Source organism: Saccoglossus kowalevskii, chromosome 17 (assembly GCF_978046115.1).
Source record: "Saccoglossus kowalevskii chromosome 17, keSacKowa6.1, whole genome shotgun sequence".
NCBI lineage: Eukaryota > Metazoa > Hemichordata > Enteropneusta > Harrimaniidae > Saccoglossus > Saccoglossus kowalevskii.
The window spans coordinates 18804994-18822485 of NC_140657.1; the positions used below are offsets into that span (position 1 = coordinate 18804994).

General features: G+C 35.1%; 2 protein-coding genes across 2 annotated transcripts; both read right to left on the bottom strand.

Moving 5' to 3' along the window:
* Positions 1-322: 322 nt before the first annotated feature.
* Positions 323-5868, bottom strand: LOC144347807 (uncharacterized). The gene is made up of 10 exons (XM_085491922.1): positions 5802-5868; positions 3586-4058; positions 3384-3489; positions 3176-3270; positions 2787-3062; positions 2414-2521; positions 2284-2319; positions 1889-1948; positions 962-1072; positions 323-836 (listed from the first exon to the last, which is right to left on the bottom strand). The coding sequence occupies exons 1-10, from the start codon at positions 5866-5868 to the stop codon at positions 678-680; spliced, it is 1491 nt and encodes a 496-aa protein (XP_085348048.1). The 3' UTR covers positions 323-677.
* Positions 5869-7398: 1530 nt separating this feature from the next.
* On the bottom strand, positions 7399-17481 carry LOC100366444 (uncharacterized). The gene is made up of 10 exons (XM_085492082.1): positions 17101-17481; positions 13399-13836; positions 10780-10821; positions 10572-10678; positions 9873-10118; positions 9378-9482; positions 9177-9212; positions 8891-8941; positions 8139-8213; positions 7399-7929 (listed from the first exon to the last, which is right to left on the bottom strand). The coding sequence occupies exons 1-10, from the start codon at positions 17159-17161 to the stop codon at positions 7771-7773; spliced, it is 1320 nt and encodes a 439-aa protein (XP_085348208.1). The 5' UTR covers positions 17162-17481; the 3' UTR covers positions 7399-7770.
* Between the last annotated feature and the right edge of the window lie 11 nt (positions 17482-17492).

Consider the following 17492-nt stretch of genomic DNA (forward strand, 5'->3'; position numbering starts at 1 on the left):
ATAGCGAATTTGAATGGCCGTTAAAGTTAGAGGAGAAAACTCAACACCTACTGACCGTCAATTACTGAGATACAAAGAGTGACGTTACGAAGAAAATTGTCTTCAATAAAGAAAACTTACTATAAATAGACCCGTGTGTGTATAAGTGCTTTTTATCCATTTTCAATGCACGAAGTAAGTCGCGATCCCCGATAAATCGCGGTGTTTGTTTTTCTCTCGGCACCCGCGACTTAGCGAGGGGCCACTGCACACACAACTGAAAAAACAAGATCGCCAGTGTCATGGCAACGTCCATTGAATTAATCGACACTAATATCACTCCTGATTTGTCGCATTTTTTATAGTTAATTTACCCAATTTTTACATAAGATGGCTGTTGATCAAATCCTCTACAAAATGTTACATTGATTTGCCGCGGAGTCTACATTAACCTATGGTAATACCAAAGTAGTGGCTGTGATCTGATCGCCAAATAAATACCACATTCACATTAACACGTGACATTCACAAGTTTGTTGATAAAATAAAAACAACACAACGATATTCAAACCAAACAAGTCCTGATGGTACTACTACATTATCCTGTAAGTTGCGACTGTTGTCACAGCCACTGAACAAACAATATAACTCCTGGGCTACGGTTATTAAGATAAAAACAAACAAAAAATTACAATAAATCACACTAATTCGTGAAAGCAGTTTTGTTGTACAAGCTGACACAAACATATTCCTGTTCTACTATGTCGAAATCCAGTTGGTGATTTGTACGACTGGTTCTCATTCACCATTCTGACATATCGGCCACATACGGAAACCAAGTACTCACGGGCAGATTCCTATTGAAAAAAGCACATTGTTTTGTTCCTGACCATAACACCAGATAATGCAAATCATGCTCATGGATGTAACACTAACGAAAATATTTATGTAGCGGGAATAATAATAATGATAAATAACAAACCTGTATCTTTTCATCAAAGTCATGCAATGTGGTTGGTTCAATTAACTCGCGCTCCTCATTGCTGCCATCATCACCGACTTCTTGAAGGCACTGCTCGGACGAATTTCTACCCTATATGTAGCGAATGTGATTTATTTCATATTGTTGTGACCCATGGCATAAATAATGCAAAAATAATAACGCCACACTTGATAATAATCGGCAGAGGAAAATCAATTGGTTTGATGGCAAAAAAGTAATTATTTGATGAAATTTGTTTAGTAAACGCATTTTTATAGTAGTTGTTTGTTGTCGAGTTGGAGCAACCAATTCAGGAAATTAAACGTTTTTCTATACAAAACATGTATGGCCAGCTTACACCCATTGGTAGGTGTGCTATAATTGGTTTATATAATTAATATTAGTATACATCTGTCACCGTAACGCCATAAGTTACAGCGTGCCATAATTTTGCGGTATTTTACGGGGTATTTTCATCCTACCATATAGGAAATGCGAAATTCCAAATACGGAATGATTACGCGCGTAAGCCTCCTCTAATGATAAAAAACAAACATGACTGCCATCGGGGTTTGACCGGACTCCACACAAAAAAGTTCACTGATTCTGTTCTAAAGTTCGACATTGCAATAATGTATCATTGGAAAGAAAAGATGTAGAATAATAAGGTTATTACGTGGATACCTCAAAGTATGCACTCAGTACTGTCTTCGTGCATACTTTGAGGTATTCTCGTAATAACCTCATATTTGTTTATATTAATCAATATAATTATTATATTAATATACCGGTGTTACACATCCATATTTTTATAATAATCAATATTTTGAAAGTGGAACATAAACCATTTTGTATTTATTATAAACATCATGACCACAAATGCAAACTAAGTAATTTGTGAAAGAGGTCGATGCATTCACTACTTACTGCATTAATTCTGGGAGTTGAATGTCTAGCTTTGTCTCTTAGATATCGCTCCAGTGTGTGCTGCAAATAGATTGACAGTATCATAATTGTCGTGGCGTTTCTGGCTGACTTCTGTGTTATACTTATAAAGTAAAATGATATATTTAAGAGTATTAGGTGAAACCGTTGTCGGTTATGGGGTTAGATGATTTTGTTTTGACATATTGCGTTGTAATGTGTTTCTACGCGATTTGATGCGATGCGATACGATGCGATGTGATGCGATGCGATATGATGTGATGCGATGCAATGTGATGTAATGTGATGCGATGCGATGTTATGTGATATGTGTTAGTACTTGACCAATTCAACTTTTCTACAGCGAGACAATATTGGGAAATAGAAAGCATACTCACCAAGCATCTTGAAGTTTGAAAATAGACAAAATATATCTACTCAAATATAGGAAAATTATAGCGATCAAGTGAAAGACAGTGATAACATTATTCTGACTTTGTCGAATTTGTCATCACTTAAAAAGGATACACCAAAATTAGCAGACCTCTTATCACTACGGGCTATTCCAACAATTAACCCATGATCGATCAGATGCATATTTGCTTGACGTTCAGATGTTCTGTGGATTCGACGGCACTAATAGAACATAAAGTATAAACATTGTAGTGTTAGTTTAAAGCACACCTTCGTTAGTTTCAGTTCTCATTTGTTAGAAAACCCATATTATTGCTATAACAGCCATTAGTAGTATATCATGACACTTCTACAGCTTGTACTGATAACCAATTCGAATCTTTCATAGTGTTTTGAACATATCTGCGTGTATTTAATTTAATCTGATTTTTTGAGTAGAATATTTAGGCAATTAAACTTAATTGTGTGTGTCATCTCACAACCTTACCTTCATAAGACAAGTTATGGCGGCAAAACTTCCAAACATTGAGAGCATCAGCCCGAATGCATTATTGATCTTGTCCGTCGTACTATCATACACCGACAGAATAGACTCCATAAGTGCCAAAAACATTGCAAATGTTCCTAAAGTGAGAAATCCAAACACTGTCCACAGGATAACTTTTGTTACAAACGATCCACAACAACCATAACAACTATCATGTTGAACCGGGAAGCTTGTCAGCAAGGATTGAGCTGCAGCATTTATGTTTTCTCTCGGTACCTAAGAGAAGATCATACAAATTAATGTACGTGTGTTGTATTCTAACACATACAATGTTCTTTTCAGGGAAACTTTATTGTAGTAATAGTATATGCAATAAATATAATACATACTCGGATTCCCTTCGCTATGAGCAATTCATAGATACTGTTCGAGTCAAATTTGGAATTCTTATCAATTCGGATAATTGTTTTCCCATTATATGTATCTGTAATGAATGAATGAATGAATATAGATATATTGAGGATGATGATTCAATTTTTCTATAGCTGGTATCACAGAGGCGATGTGGTGCTCCAGTATGCTAGTTGATAATCTCACCTATTTCCGATAGCGACTCCTGCACAATTTCGTCAGTAATATCTGCAAGAAAGTATTTCACATATATATTATGTATTGATGGCTCTGTCAAATCCAGGTCAAGATGAGTGTTTCGAATCATGTATTAAATCACAGAATTTTGAAAATTGTTCATGGATCTGAACGCGTTGGGGTCAATAAATACTAATATATGTTATGTTGAGTTACCTGAAGTAATTCTTTCCAGGAACTTCTCCCAGAACTGTGGATCTCTAACATCAAGGTAAGTAAGATGTTTGATAAAATCTGGTACAATGCACTCACTCAGCAAAACGGGAATCATTACCTTTTGTTCTCGACAAAGATGCTCATTGAAAATCACCTGAGCTTCATAGCCACACCATGGGCTATCAAGAAAATCAGGAGTCAACACCAATACTGTTCTATCGGTGTTTCGGATGCATCTAATAATATTATCAACTATGGGTCTGCCCCCAATGAAATCTCTTTCATCAAACAGACACTCAATGCTATGATTTTGTTCTAGTCGCTCTACAGTTTCCTCGACCCAGGCACGATCTTTGCTACTATGCGAAAAGAACACCTTTGTCGCACCTTCTCTGGCAGTGGTTGATAATCCATCATTCCGAGTAATGTCCGTGACATGTTGCACACTTCCTTCATGGCAAGCGGATGCTGGAGTATAATGAATACGTTAATCACAATAAATACAAATATGAAAATTGGCTCTTAAGTTATGTTTGTGTCTGACGCAGGATTTAGTCATTAATGTGTGAAGGATAGCTTGAGTAATTTTGTATACAAAAAAATTCAAACATAGTTATACAGATCATGGTCATAAAATATTTCCCAGGTTCGATTGTCCTTGTCTAATTGTAAAATACTATGAGATATTGACAAAATTAAGCCCCAAATCTTTGAATATTTAACAAACAAGGATATTTTCCAATTCTTCTTAGAAACTAGCAGCAATTGCGTTGATACTTAATATATCTTGAGTGGTTCTCATATTTATGTTTGTGAGTTTGGTTTACACGTGTACTTTCAAATTAGCACTAGAAAACAACAACAAACTCAGGTGAGAGCAGTGAATTAATTTTCTAGAAATTTCTTCTGACACGCAAATATTTAATAAAATAATAGGTGAGAGAAATATGGATGGCTATGGATGAAGAATGCTTTGTCGTCTGAGCTATACAAACATCTTGAAGCATAGAACCGGAGTTGGTGGCTCTATAAAATGTCAACGTATTTGTAGGCTCAAACGACCAATAGGAAGTGTTACAGTCTTATAAATAATAGATAGTCGAGACAGATATATGGTGGTTCTTCATGATCAATGTTTTCGTATAATAAATAGGACATTTAAATAATATTCATGAGATATTCCTACGTCCTAACCTCATTGTTAACATAGTTAGTAAAAAACTGCGTTATTTTCCGGTGCATCACATGACTTGAGCTTACTAAAATACACATCAAACCCGAACATCTTAACAAATGGCTGACTCTAGAGTTTAGTAATTATTATATAAATTATGTTTTTTTCTTTAAAATTGCAGAATTATAGTGCATAGCTTATAGTTTCTTATTCTTTAAACATGGACTGCCGCCTAATAGTGAGAAGATGCATTCGTGTTAAATGGGTGCTTAGACTACCAAATGTCGGTTGTCTGTAATATTAATTCAATATTTACTAAGACGTTGTAGTTCCTACTATGAGAAATTAATTGTACAGTTTTCAGTTTCAAATATTTCATATATTTGCTTTATTCCTCCGACGGTTTTATATATTAAACATATAATTGCCATGATTACTACCGACTCATTTTTAAAATCCAGGCCACAGTCCCTACTCCTATTCCTAATTCTGATCGCCATAACTCTAAGTAGCTTGTGACGAAACATGCGCTGTTAACATGAATCCACCGTGAACTTTGAACCAAGTTAATATGTAATCAAATACAATTAAACGTCGATAACAGCAGGGAATATATGCGACTGAAATAATGCAAAATGTAAATAAAGTCAAGAATTATCGAACCTGCTTTCAGCTCAGTATTTTTTCGACAGTGTTCACAAAGTGTGTATATGACATAAGCGTGAGAATACAATACAGATAAAACATATACATTTGTTGCTACTGGACTTTGGCCATACACGTATTGACAACAACTACGTTGTCAATACGGTTATGTCAGCCATTGGTAAAAAAGGTGCTAACAACATTTTTGTATGTTCTGCATAAAAATATTATATCATTTCAGTTACACTTGGCCGTTACAATTGATATTGTTATCGTCATACTATTCTTCGTGTACCTACATAGCAGTTTTCCTAGATGGGACGTCGGTGCCATTCAACAGCTGATAGGTTGTTCATGATTCGACAGATAAAAGTTGTGATCATCATGCTTACCATTTGCATTATATGCAGTGTCTTCATAAACTTCGACCTCGGTGTGCAATGCAGCTGCGTCATTCATCGCGATCTTCGCACAGTGGCAGGTGTGTGTGTAAGAGCTTTGATATCAAGATTTCAGTGTTTGTTTTTTGCGTGTGATGGATACCAGTATGTCAGCTTATTTACATCATAGTTCCTGTGGACATAATGGTTTTTCTCGGAAATGTGCACGTGACGTGGTGTCATCCTCGTTCGATATAAGTAAAATGGGACGATTAAGTCCTTATATCCGTACGTAAAAAGAACACAGTTTTCTGTGGACGCATTTTAATTTAGCGTGATACTTTGAAGCACTAGAAAGTTTAATGTTTCCCATTGCTGTGTAATTAACAAACGATAACGAGACACACCGTTAACTATAAGATGTTGTTTTATTTGATCTGCGTACATATAATATAGATAGAAGCACGGTTACTAGAAACCGTGGTAGAAGCTCATTCGTGCCCTTACAATACAAGATATTATTGAAAGAGTCTAGTAATTTTTTGTGATAAATATGATATTATGAGCTCTCAATATGAAAACTAATAATCTAGAACACATTAATCGTTATTTGTGAGCGCGTATTCAAGAAATCAATCGGGACCCATCTCATTACCGTGGTCATAGTTAAAATACAGCTATATATATTACGGTTTTAGGGAAGCACTGGTAATATGATTACTAGCTTCGGAGTGAATGGGAAATGGCCACGACATATGTGTTCAGCAAACGTAGTATTCATGAAGTAGGGGTTGGGAGAATACGAAATGGTGGATCATGTGTATATGCTTCTTTATAACACATACATTGTATGTTTTAACCGACACCGTCTTATTACACGAGTCTGCCATGATATACAAGAGAAATATACACAATTGTTTGTATGTCCATTTACAATAAAGTATACTTGAATTAAGCTTCCAAGGATATTTTAATGTAATTTAATGTCATGAAAAGTTGTGTGACTGAGTAAGAGTCTAATGTGAAAAACTGGAAATATATTACACAAGTTAAACGTAAAAACACAAATGAGCAAGAAACAAATATCATAATCAATATGAATTTACTATTTTATCAAATCATAAAGCTATTCATTAGTATTGCCAATCCAGGAAACAACTCAAAGGTACAAAACACTTCACCATAGCAACTGTGGATTAATAAAACTAGCATACCAAGTCAATTACATATTGCCCGCATCATCACAAAATGAGGGTTATACAAAGGAGTTTAAATAAATGATATAGCTATAATCGTACGGAATTATTACTACATTTAAGCTTAAGTTAACCGTAGTTACGTATAGAAAAAAAACTTTGAACTACAACTAGATGTCATTTAAGTTGATGTTGTTCCTTTGAATCAAAATTCGACCACATTTCTAGAAAAAATATGTTAAATAATGTTCCACTATTCAGTTACAGGCGAAATCAGACATACATTCAACTGTCGTTATATTAATCCATATATCTACTCCCAGACAAATATATAATACTTAGTGCTGCTAAATTAATCGAGCAAAATAATTAATTAAATGATGGTTAAAATAAAGACAAAACAATACAATATCTTTTATAACTTCTACATTTCTAATTTATTTTACATAATTTTATTTAATAAATATACAGCACTCATATTTTCTAATAACTATTTCCCCCAAAACATATTTGGAAACTATTTTTATCATCCCAATATCATATGTGTTCCACAAAACCTACAGTACTTTTCCAGATTAAGTCATATATACAACATATATGTAAATAAATAAATACGTGAAATATTTCGACTCTATGCTATGTGGTATATAAAATACATTCAGAGAACCTGTCAAAATAAGAACTCGAGTTCAAACAGGTGTACATGGAATTAGAGGTTTGTGCATAATTATGTTGTACTAAATGACAGTTCTATAGGTCGCCCGCAATTACATCACTCTATTGACTCAGATGGTTTCTTCGTACACTTCCGCTTGTACAAGTTGACACAGGCACATGCCGGTTGTGGCGTGACGATGTCCAGTGACTGGATGTAGTAACGTTCGATTCATTAGCTTGTGTACATACAGACTACTAATCTTGATCAATTCTTTCTTGGCAATGTCCTGGTTGAATATAAAATATAAAATATTATTGTTAGTATCTAATCTGGGTGGCACATAATTGTTTGTATGTTCATGATTATAGTGCAACTATATCTCCATGTGTTATGCGAAGTCGGGAAAATGCCATTTACAGTAGCGATAATGTTACTCTCATTGTTATCTTGGTCGATGATATGTTAGCATATATGTAAAACAATATTAGTACTTACAGATGTATTTTTTATCTCGTCTTTTGGTTCTCTCCGGAAGCGTTGAGAAATAGAAAGCAAGGGTCGTTTTTCATTCTGCATAATAACCATTGTAATACTAACATAAATTATGGTGTCCATGTTTTGCATGGTATGTGGGCTACCTATGCCATGAACAAAATGTTAGCGGTCACTCTTTCGCCATATTTTTACAACGAAAAACGACAAAAAAAACTTGACAATAACATCTATGTATAATGTTCATTAAAGTTTGCAAACCTCTGTGTGATCGCTTACGTGGTTTGGCTGCCATCTTTATTTTTACTAAACAGGAAGTGGTTATGTACGAGTGCAATGTTCATCTTGGATTTTCGCCAACAATGGGACAAATTAGGTCATTTTTTTAATCGATCACCTGGATATTGGACATTTAACATATACGGACGTAGCTTCTTGTAGGAATAATAAATATTAAAGTCACAAGGTTGAGCCGCCATCTTGGATTTTTGCAAAAAAGCCCCAGTTTGTGTTTCATGAATGATTTAACTGATCAACTTGATATTGTGCATGTAGCAAGTATGACAGAAACATTTTCTGGGAAAAATAACATACCGGTACACCAGTGGCTACATAATAAGGCATATTCAACCTTCAAACTTGGACCCGACAAGACTGCTCTGCAGCTTTAATTCTTTGTCTTCTGTCTTGTATCCACCCAATTTCAACAGCATTCATTTATTAGGACAAATATAGTAATGTGTCTATGAACTTACTTCTTTTTTTTCTTTCTCACATCGTTCATCAAGATACATTTTTAGATATTCCTACAAGTTTTATGTTATGAGAGAATGAATGAAAAAATGTATGATTATAGGGTAATGATAAATTATATGTACTTTTTTACCAATAATAGTTTCTGACAATTTGTCTACTATTTGGCGTATTTATGTCTTTTATCGGAATCATCATAGGTGTCCTTTTGAATATATCATTATACATATTTAACAACAATACGTGAGTGTCAATTTTTGAAACAAACACAATTAAATGAACACTTACTAAGCACATGTTTGATTTGAAGTAGATGAAGTCTAACTGCATGAGATACTGAGAAAAAATATTGATTTGTCTGGACAATGAATAATGTACGCGTATAGAATTGTGACAATGGCTGATGTCTAATCAAAAATGTACATTGGAATCAGTTATATATATATCTTGCAAAATATGTAAATTGAATTTATAGACAATAAAGGATACACGGTAATTAATGTCCACTTCATTCCAATGAAATGCAGTTATTAAACCATGGTCTATTAGGCGTTCATTCACTGTGTATGATAGTTCCTTAAACGAATTAGTTGCCTAGCGAAAATAAAATAATTATAATGTATGATGCAGAACTTATAACACGAATATTTGGAGGAGCGGATTTTCAAACCAAATAAATCATTTAATGTGAAATAGGCAGAGATACGTTGCCCGTCGACCCGCTTTACTTATTTATTTTCTACCCAAGGATATATTTTTTATACATTTTTCGATGGCACTAAATGCAGTACACAAATACAGAAAGATGGCTGGTAAATCCCTGGATAACTTAAGTATAGCGACCCCCCACCACCACTATCTTAAGTAGGACTAGTAATTTGTATCCGTGGAATAATTGCCCTAGGATCTTCGATGTGAGCTAATACGCCACTGTATAAATTACTGTGAAAACAAAAATTACGTGATATATACTAAATTAATTACCCAGTTCAAAAAAATCCCAGATAAGATAGAAATTAATAAAATGCCCAATATTGCGTAGTATATCATGGCAATAATGACATCATTGAATAACTTATAACACAGTACAATTAGTATCAATGGTATTATTAATAATGCTGAATTGAAGTAGTTGGCTAACAGCAGTATTTTGCTAAACCAATTCATGAAGACAAATTGTACGTTGTGCCATACGTGGTCAAGAGCATTTGTTGTTACATTTTTCGGTACCTTAACAAGAGAAAGAAAAACAATATTATTAAAATAATATTATTGTTATTACTATAAATAGCTTACAAACATATTTATATATAGTAACACGTATCATTCTACTAATATATGGATATTAACAGATAATGCGCCATGTTTAAGCGATGCGTAATGCCTTAAGATGTGTTTTATACAGAATAAGCCGAATATTGAATATGACTAAAACAAAACCTGCATTTCAGAAGCTCCTAAAACATCCAATATCAAAATAAATCAAGCTTACGAATGTTAAAAGAAAAATGTCAATTTTGTCCATGGATATCATAAAACAGAAATATTATTTAGCATATCACTGAGATTATCAGCTGTAGTACATGCATTAGTAATACAATGATACAATAAATCGGGCAGAGACAATCAAACATATGAAGCGAAAACCATAGAATAGATACAACGGTATTTCAATGAACGTACCCGAATTCCCTTTGATGAAAGTGTTTTATGTAAACCCTCATAGTCAAAACCGCTCCAGGCATACGCGCTGAACGGTATACACCAGACATTTTTACCATTGTACTTGTCTGTTAAATAAAAAATTATGTGATTAAATGATTTCTGTTTTCACGATTTATATTAGGCAATAAATTGATGATATTCACTCCAGATACTACAGATAACTTACTTAGTGTCGATGCGAATTGGGATCCAACACCTCCTGTTGTGCCTTAAAAAAAAACAGCATAGTTATTTGTCTGTCTGTTCGTTTATTTATTTATTTATTTATTTATTTATTTACTTACTTACTTATCCTAGTTCGAAATGATTCGGTCTCGTCCAGCTGTTCGGAGTCATAACCCCTAGACCGAATCCACCGACTGGCAGTCATTTGTTTTTGCCTATAACTGTTCAATTTGTGATGGGATAATAAATTGACAGGACTAGCTTTTTGGCCATTTTACTTTATCTTAGGCATGAATATTTCCCCTAATTGCAACAGGTGCTGTCGTTAACCATAACTTGTTTTTTTTTATTTATTTTTTTATTATTTTGCCATCTAATAAACACAAGCGTTTGAATAGTCAACTGGTGACATGTGAATTATAAGTATCTAGAGAATGGTAAGCGCATTTAAATTCACATTACGACGATCTGTTGTATACAATACATAATTCTAGGAACATACAATATGAAGCTTGCTGTGTGTTTGTCTGGCAGTAATACTGAGCGGGATGAGAACGGCTACATGAACATGATTTAGTGCGATTTCTCCGGAATAATCACATTTGTAGCACAAGTAATGACGAGACTCGGGCCACTTCTTTTCTTATAACAATTTGACTATACACATGTTATATGTTTTTGGCCAGCTCTTATTGTGAATTTATTTAACATTTGACGTTTGAGTGCATATTTTTGTTTTCCTTGAAAATGTATGTTTTTCATTTTTCCACTCATAAATAAACATAAGCGAACAGTTTTGCAAAAAGAGGAAATAACAGAGTCCAGGTTTTTTTTTGCCTGGCTTTCTTTTTTTTGCAATTAGTCGTCAAAATGGTGATTCCTGAATTTCCAATCAAATTACCGCTAGTGTTTATTCATGTCAGGATTACTTCTTATCTTAGACTAGTCGTTTCTCTCTAAAACCCCCGATGCTATGTTATTGATGTGATATATGAAAACAGTTATTAAAGTATTTGACAAATCGCTTGCAATGGGACTAAACCTCCATTGATGTTCGTGCGAATATGTCAAATGTAAATTACTAATAGTGGGTCAATTTGCATAACAAATATTTTTAGTTATTCCCAAGTTATGAAAAATAAAGAAAAACCTCACATAATCTTGTTTTCTGTAACACATTGAATATGTCAATTCAATGACAATAGACCAAGCTTAATAGGTGTTTAGTGTAAACAAATGCGACATACTTTCAGCATTCAGCTAAAAATGGTGTCTACTACATGAAGTCTACTGTTTGTTAAGTAAATATGATGGAGGTAATCTACAATAATAAACAACAATACCAAAAATCAAATCATTTCGATTAAACGTAATTAATGTTGAAAGTGTAGTTTATTGTGAGGTCAAAATATTACTATTACTAACTTGGAAAACAACACCAGACTGATTATACAGAGTAGCTAGTCATGCAATTAGAAGGAAAAACGACGTTTGCCTCTAACGTTACTTATTGTTACGTCATATTATATGGGGTGAAATAATCTATCACTAGGTGATAACAAATAACAAACTATAAATAAAATATCTCCCAGCCTAATTAATTGTTGCCACGAGTGTGCAACCATTTAGAACTATGCAAATGAACGATGCTCCCGTCACCCATTACTTATATTACGCATATTTCATTGGACTAAACATTTAAAGTAAAAAAAAAACAGTTCTCTTCCTTCCCCATAACATGTTATCTCCATTCGCACTTAATATACTAGAAGAGTTTTGGAATTCATTTAAGTATTAAATACATGAATACATTGACGAAAAACAGCAATTCAAAATTATAGTCTGTACCTGAATTCACGCGCCACTGATTATTTTATTAAAAAATGCCCTTTGTCATTTTGGGACGGGAATTTTTTTCTGCAATGTAACGCATCATGGATTTTAATGTCACTTCTGCATTGATACTGTCGTCCTGTTTTCACTGTCATATCGATTATTTTTTAAACTCAACAATGGTTAGATACTATGATCTGGGTGGCGAAGATATTTAATTTAATAGAGACATTATGAGCTGACCACTCCGATCCCTTCACGTTGATTATTTTATTTCTATAATTGTTCCAGCTTCTTGGACTTTACTGAATTTTCATTATTTTTTCAACTGATCAGGGGGAGTGTAGTTTTCCAAGCGTTCTTGTATATTTAATATATACTCCCGCGTACGATATTTATTTTAATTACCTACAAAAGTAAGCAAGTATTCGGTTTTGTTGGTTTCTCAAATTTGATATTTTATTCGGCTAGTAAACAGTAAATAAATTCCGTCACAATTATACTGTTACCCAGGTCCCCTTGTTCCTCTACAGAGCTAACGGGAAGCTACAGTACTAATTGGCCAACCTGAGTCACAGTCAGTATGTTCTGAAAAAGAAAACTTAAATGCAAACACTTCTATGTGACAAGCTGCATGTATGTATTCTGAAATATGTGTTGTGTACATGTCTTTGTGATGACTAATTCTCCACACATTTACAATCCGTAGACTGAATAGTGTGATAAGTAAACAAACGAACAAAAGCTCACTGAATTTATAATAATTGGACAATCGCTATTATCCTACCTGTTTTCAGAATTAACAAAAACTTTTCCCAGAAGTTAGAATCTTCAACGTCAAGATAGGTGAGATGAGATATAAAATCGGGAATTACACACTCCTTCAATCGAATACTAACAATCTGCTTCGGAGCTGTTGTCAGATGTTCCATAAGGGCCATTTGGGTTTCATACTCACAGAACCGACTATCCAGAAAGGCTGGCGACAACGCTACGATGATTATAGTAGAATTTCTAATGCTGGTTACAATGTTGTCTAATATTGGTTTGCCGGGGTAAAAGTCCCTCTCTGCATAGATGCACCTAATATCATTTTCCTTCTCCAGCTTTGTTATCATTTCCTTAATCCACTCCGCGTCTTCGCTGCTGTGAGAAATGAAACACCTCTTTTCTTTTGTTTTTTCAGTCGCGGGGAATGTGCACGTTGTTGAGGGCAAAGCGGCCCCTGATGAATGAAGAATAAACAGTAAGAAAGCATTACTGGTGATAATATCATGCAAATACCAACACGAACACTGTTGAGGCATAAATTATTCCACATTCTCATCTTTGTGCGTATAACCACCGTTGTGTGTTTAAAATGTGGAATGTCGTCAGGTCATGCCGATTGTCTGTTGATCTGATTAATTAATAAATAAATAAACAATCAAACAAATACATAAATAAATGAATATATTAATGTGAGATAAGTTTAGGGACAATTATTTGCCGTATCCGACAAGTATCAATAAAGTCATCTGTGCCATCAGTAAACATTTCATCATCAGGATTTATCACATCTCACTGCTGTTACGTCTGCTATGATTGAATAAAAATGGGTGTTACATGGTATAATGCCCGCAAAGTGGATATTACATGGGTATATCACATGGATGACGTCACTGAAACAACTGCGCAACGATACTGCGCAGAAAAAAATGTCGTCCGATGCACCCCTGCTACCCGACCGCTGTTTTTTTTTTGGTTGCTTTCAAGGTTTTGAAGGAACTTTAGCCATTCGAAATAGACAGCGAACATGCCAGGGACGTGTAAGGGGAGGGCAATTTGATATCCTGGGGAGCTGGAAGATTAAAATGAAGCCTACTTTTTTTCCCCTATCTGATATGGATTTTTTTTTTCAGCAGACCTTGTTTCTAATTTTTATTTTTGCACTCAACAGTTGTTTATATTTTTTCCACTATTTTAAGCAAAGTAGATGACTTGTATAATAGCCCTCTAACATCATGAAAGGGTTTTGTTATCAGTCCTCCTCCTGGATGTCTTGTCTCAAAACAGGTTTCTAAACAGTACACTAAACTACTTTATTTACCAACCCCACCTAAGCCAACCTATCACACTTTGCTCAGAGACATGTCTATGCTATCTAGGAGAATGTGTATTAAATATTTAATGTGCAATAAACAATCTCAAAAACATCCTTCCACAATGAAATCAACATGGAACCCACCAGACTCACATAACAGTAGCCTCGAAAATTACATTGAGGCAACCAAAGTTGAAATATCCAAAATTACTACCAACAAACAAAACATGAATTCTGCCGAAAGAGCAGCAATAAATAGACTACATCATGATAACACAATTGTAATAAAACCATTCGACAAAGGTCGTGGCGTTGCAATCATGAATACAACTGACTATATATATGAAAGTCTTCGTCAAATAAACAACGAGCAATACTATACTAAAATTAGTGGTAACAACTATTTAGGTCCATGAGCTCATTACAGAAATGTACAATCTGGAATAAATCGATTACGACACATATAAATATACAGACCCATTTAACTACAAAGTTAGAACACCCCAGTGGTATTTACATCACACCTGAAATATTTTAACACGGAATAATACATCTGTTACGTATTCAGTGAGCTAATGCAATACTGCCCTCAGTCGGTGAGACGTTCATCAATCCACCAGTGATTATCAATGCATTGACAGTTTATACAGAAATACAGCAGAAAGTCATTGTGAAAAAAAATGCTAAACAACATAGTTGATGAAATTGAGGGAAAGGATCAATAAAAATCTTTCTTCAAAAATTTTATTTTTTTGTCATGTCTTTTCTTGAAATTTTTTTCAGGGGTTCTGAAAGTTTCAGATTTTTTTTTTACATACATATAGTGTAGCATTTTGTTTCAAGCATTGTCATAGAATTGTTTTTTAACAAAAATCTCCCTGGCCCTCCAAGATATCATGGTCCGCCCCTAACCGAAAACGCTCTAAGCTGTGTAAATTGCGAATAGAAGGTGTAGTACGTTCGTGAGTAAGTAATTTCAATCACTTCGATTCCACGGTACTCTGACATTTTTTTATCTGGCGAGAGGTAAATAACTTGCGTTTGAGAATTTCTCAATTCATTTCAAAAATGTTATACTCGATAAATTGAGTTGTACACACTGTGGAAACACGGTTACTAAAAAAAGTATACGTGGCTGAAAATAGCATTTACTGTGTGTATTTTGCAGTTTTTTCAGCAAACAATGTATGTATGATATTGAATAATGTGAAACTTGTTATAATACATAAAATGAAATATTGCATACTTATATTGCATATAAGTGTTGTTATTTTATTTTAGAGCGGGTGTGTGTGGTGTATGGTAGATGTATTTGTGCATGATGCGGATGGTGGATGTCTGCTCGATGTGATAAATAAATAACACATGGTCATTCGGGCAATATCGCGATTTGTTGTCTTCCCTCGAGCTGTTGGTCATGACCACCATCCCTTGGGCAGGCAACACATCGTGATATTACCCTTACAAACATGTGTTATTATTTAAATATATCACTCTAATATTGCATCCTACCGACCTTGTTTCCATAGTAACTGCCACCTCGTTTTTATACGGTCTGATAACTGTACCATTAGCATTATTGTTATTAATTGATTCAAATTTTAAAAAGTGATTAAGATAAAGTAGAATCCCTCTGTTTCTGGTTCGAAGTCGCAATCAGAACAATATACACATAACAGTAGTGTGTAGCTCGAATCAATCTCGCTGACATATCTCCGAACTTCTGACGTCAAAACATGACAAAATACCATGGCCTTTACCATTTTATATTTATGCAAATTATTCTTACCGAACCAGAATCTTGATGATTACGAATTTTCTGTACGTGCTGCACACGGCGAGGTCGACATAACATGCCGTTCGCACAACCCATCTCACATACAACCCCGGGGGATCACTTTATATAAAAACTTTACACCATGTGCATTCTTGCTAAAAAATAATAGCCCCTAGGGCTGGCAGCACATTGGCAAGCCATACCCCATATTGCGGACGCAATGTAATTTTAGTACCCTAGAGCAGACATATTGAAGAGCCTGGTCGGGCTATGGGTCCGCCAATTCGGGGCCTAGGGCGGTGTATAGGAGTGGTTGTTGCAAGAGGGGGCCTACAGCGGACACAGCACCCCTGTTAGTTTATTCCTGGGGGCCTATTGCAGACATTAGCATTTTAAAGGGGGCCTATTTGCCTCCCGCGCGGGCCCGCTTTAGAAAGTGAAAAACACCCTCCTTTTCCGCTAAATTTGGAACGCACATGGGGTAGTGATGGCATATAGAGTGACCCCCCGGGCTTATAACCTACCATGAATTAATTATTCCTCATATTCACACACAGGCACAAACACTCAATACGCTCCCTATAGCACTCTCACTTAGCAGACTAATCCAACATAAATGTCCAACATACCGCTGTCGTCACTTCTTTCAATCGGCTCTTGCGAATCGAACATAACTCGTGGATTGTTCATGTTGATCAAATTGCCGTGAATTCAGTCGAGACTGGCCCAGAATCAACTTCTCTGGTTAATCAGTGGGGTGTCAGGACGACTCGGCCCTGGTCGCCTACGGTACTGGTAAATAAAGACGTTACGGCCCTGGCTTGAACGTTCCGGCCCAAAAACAGGTTGGTCGTTACGACCCTGGCCGTAAATTATATCGATTATAATTTATGGGGACGGAACGTCCAAACCAGGGCCGTAACGTCTTTTAATTACCAGGGCTGTAAGCGACCAGGGCCTGATCGTCTAGAAATCGACAGTGCCTAGCAAAATGTATTTCAATACTGAGAAATGACGTCAT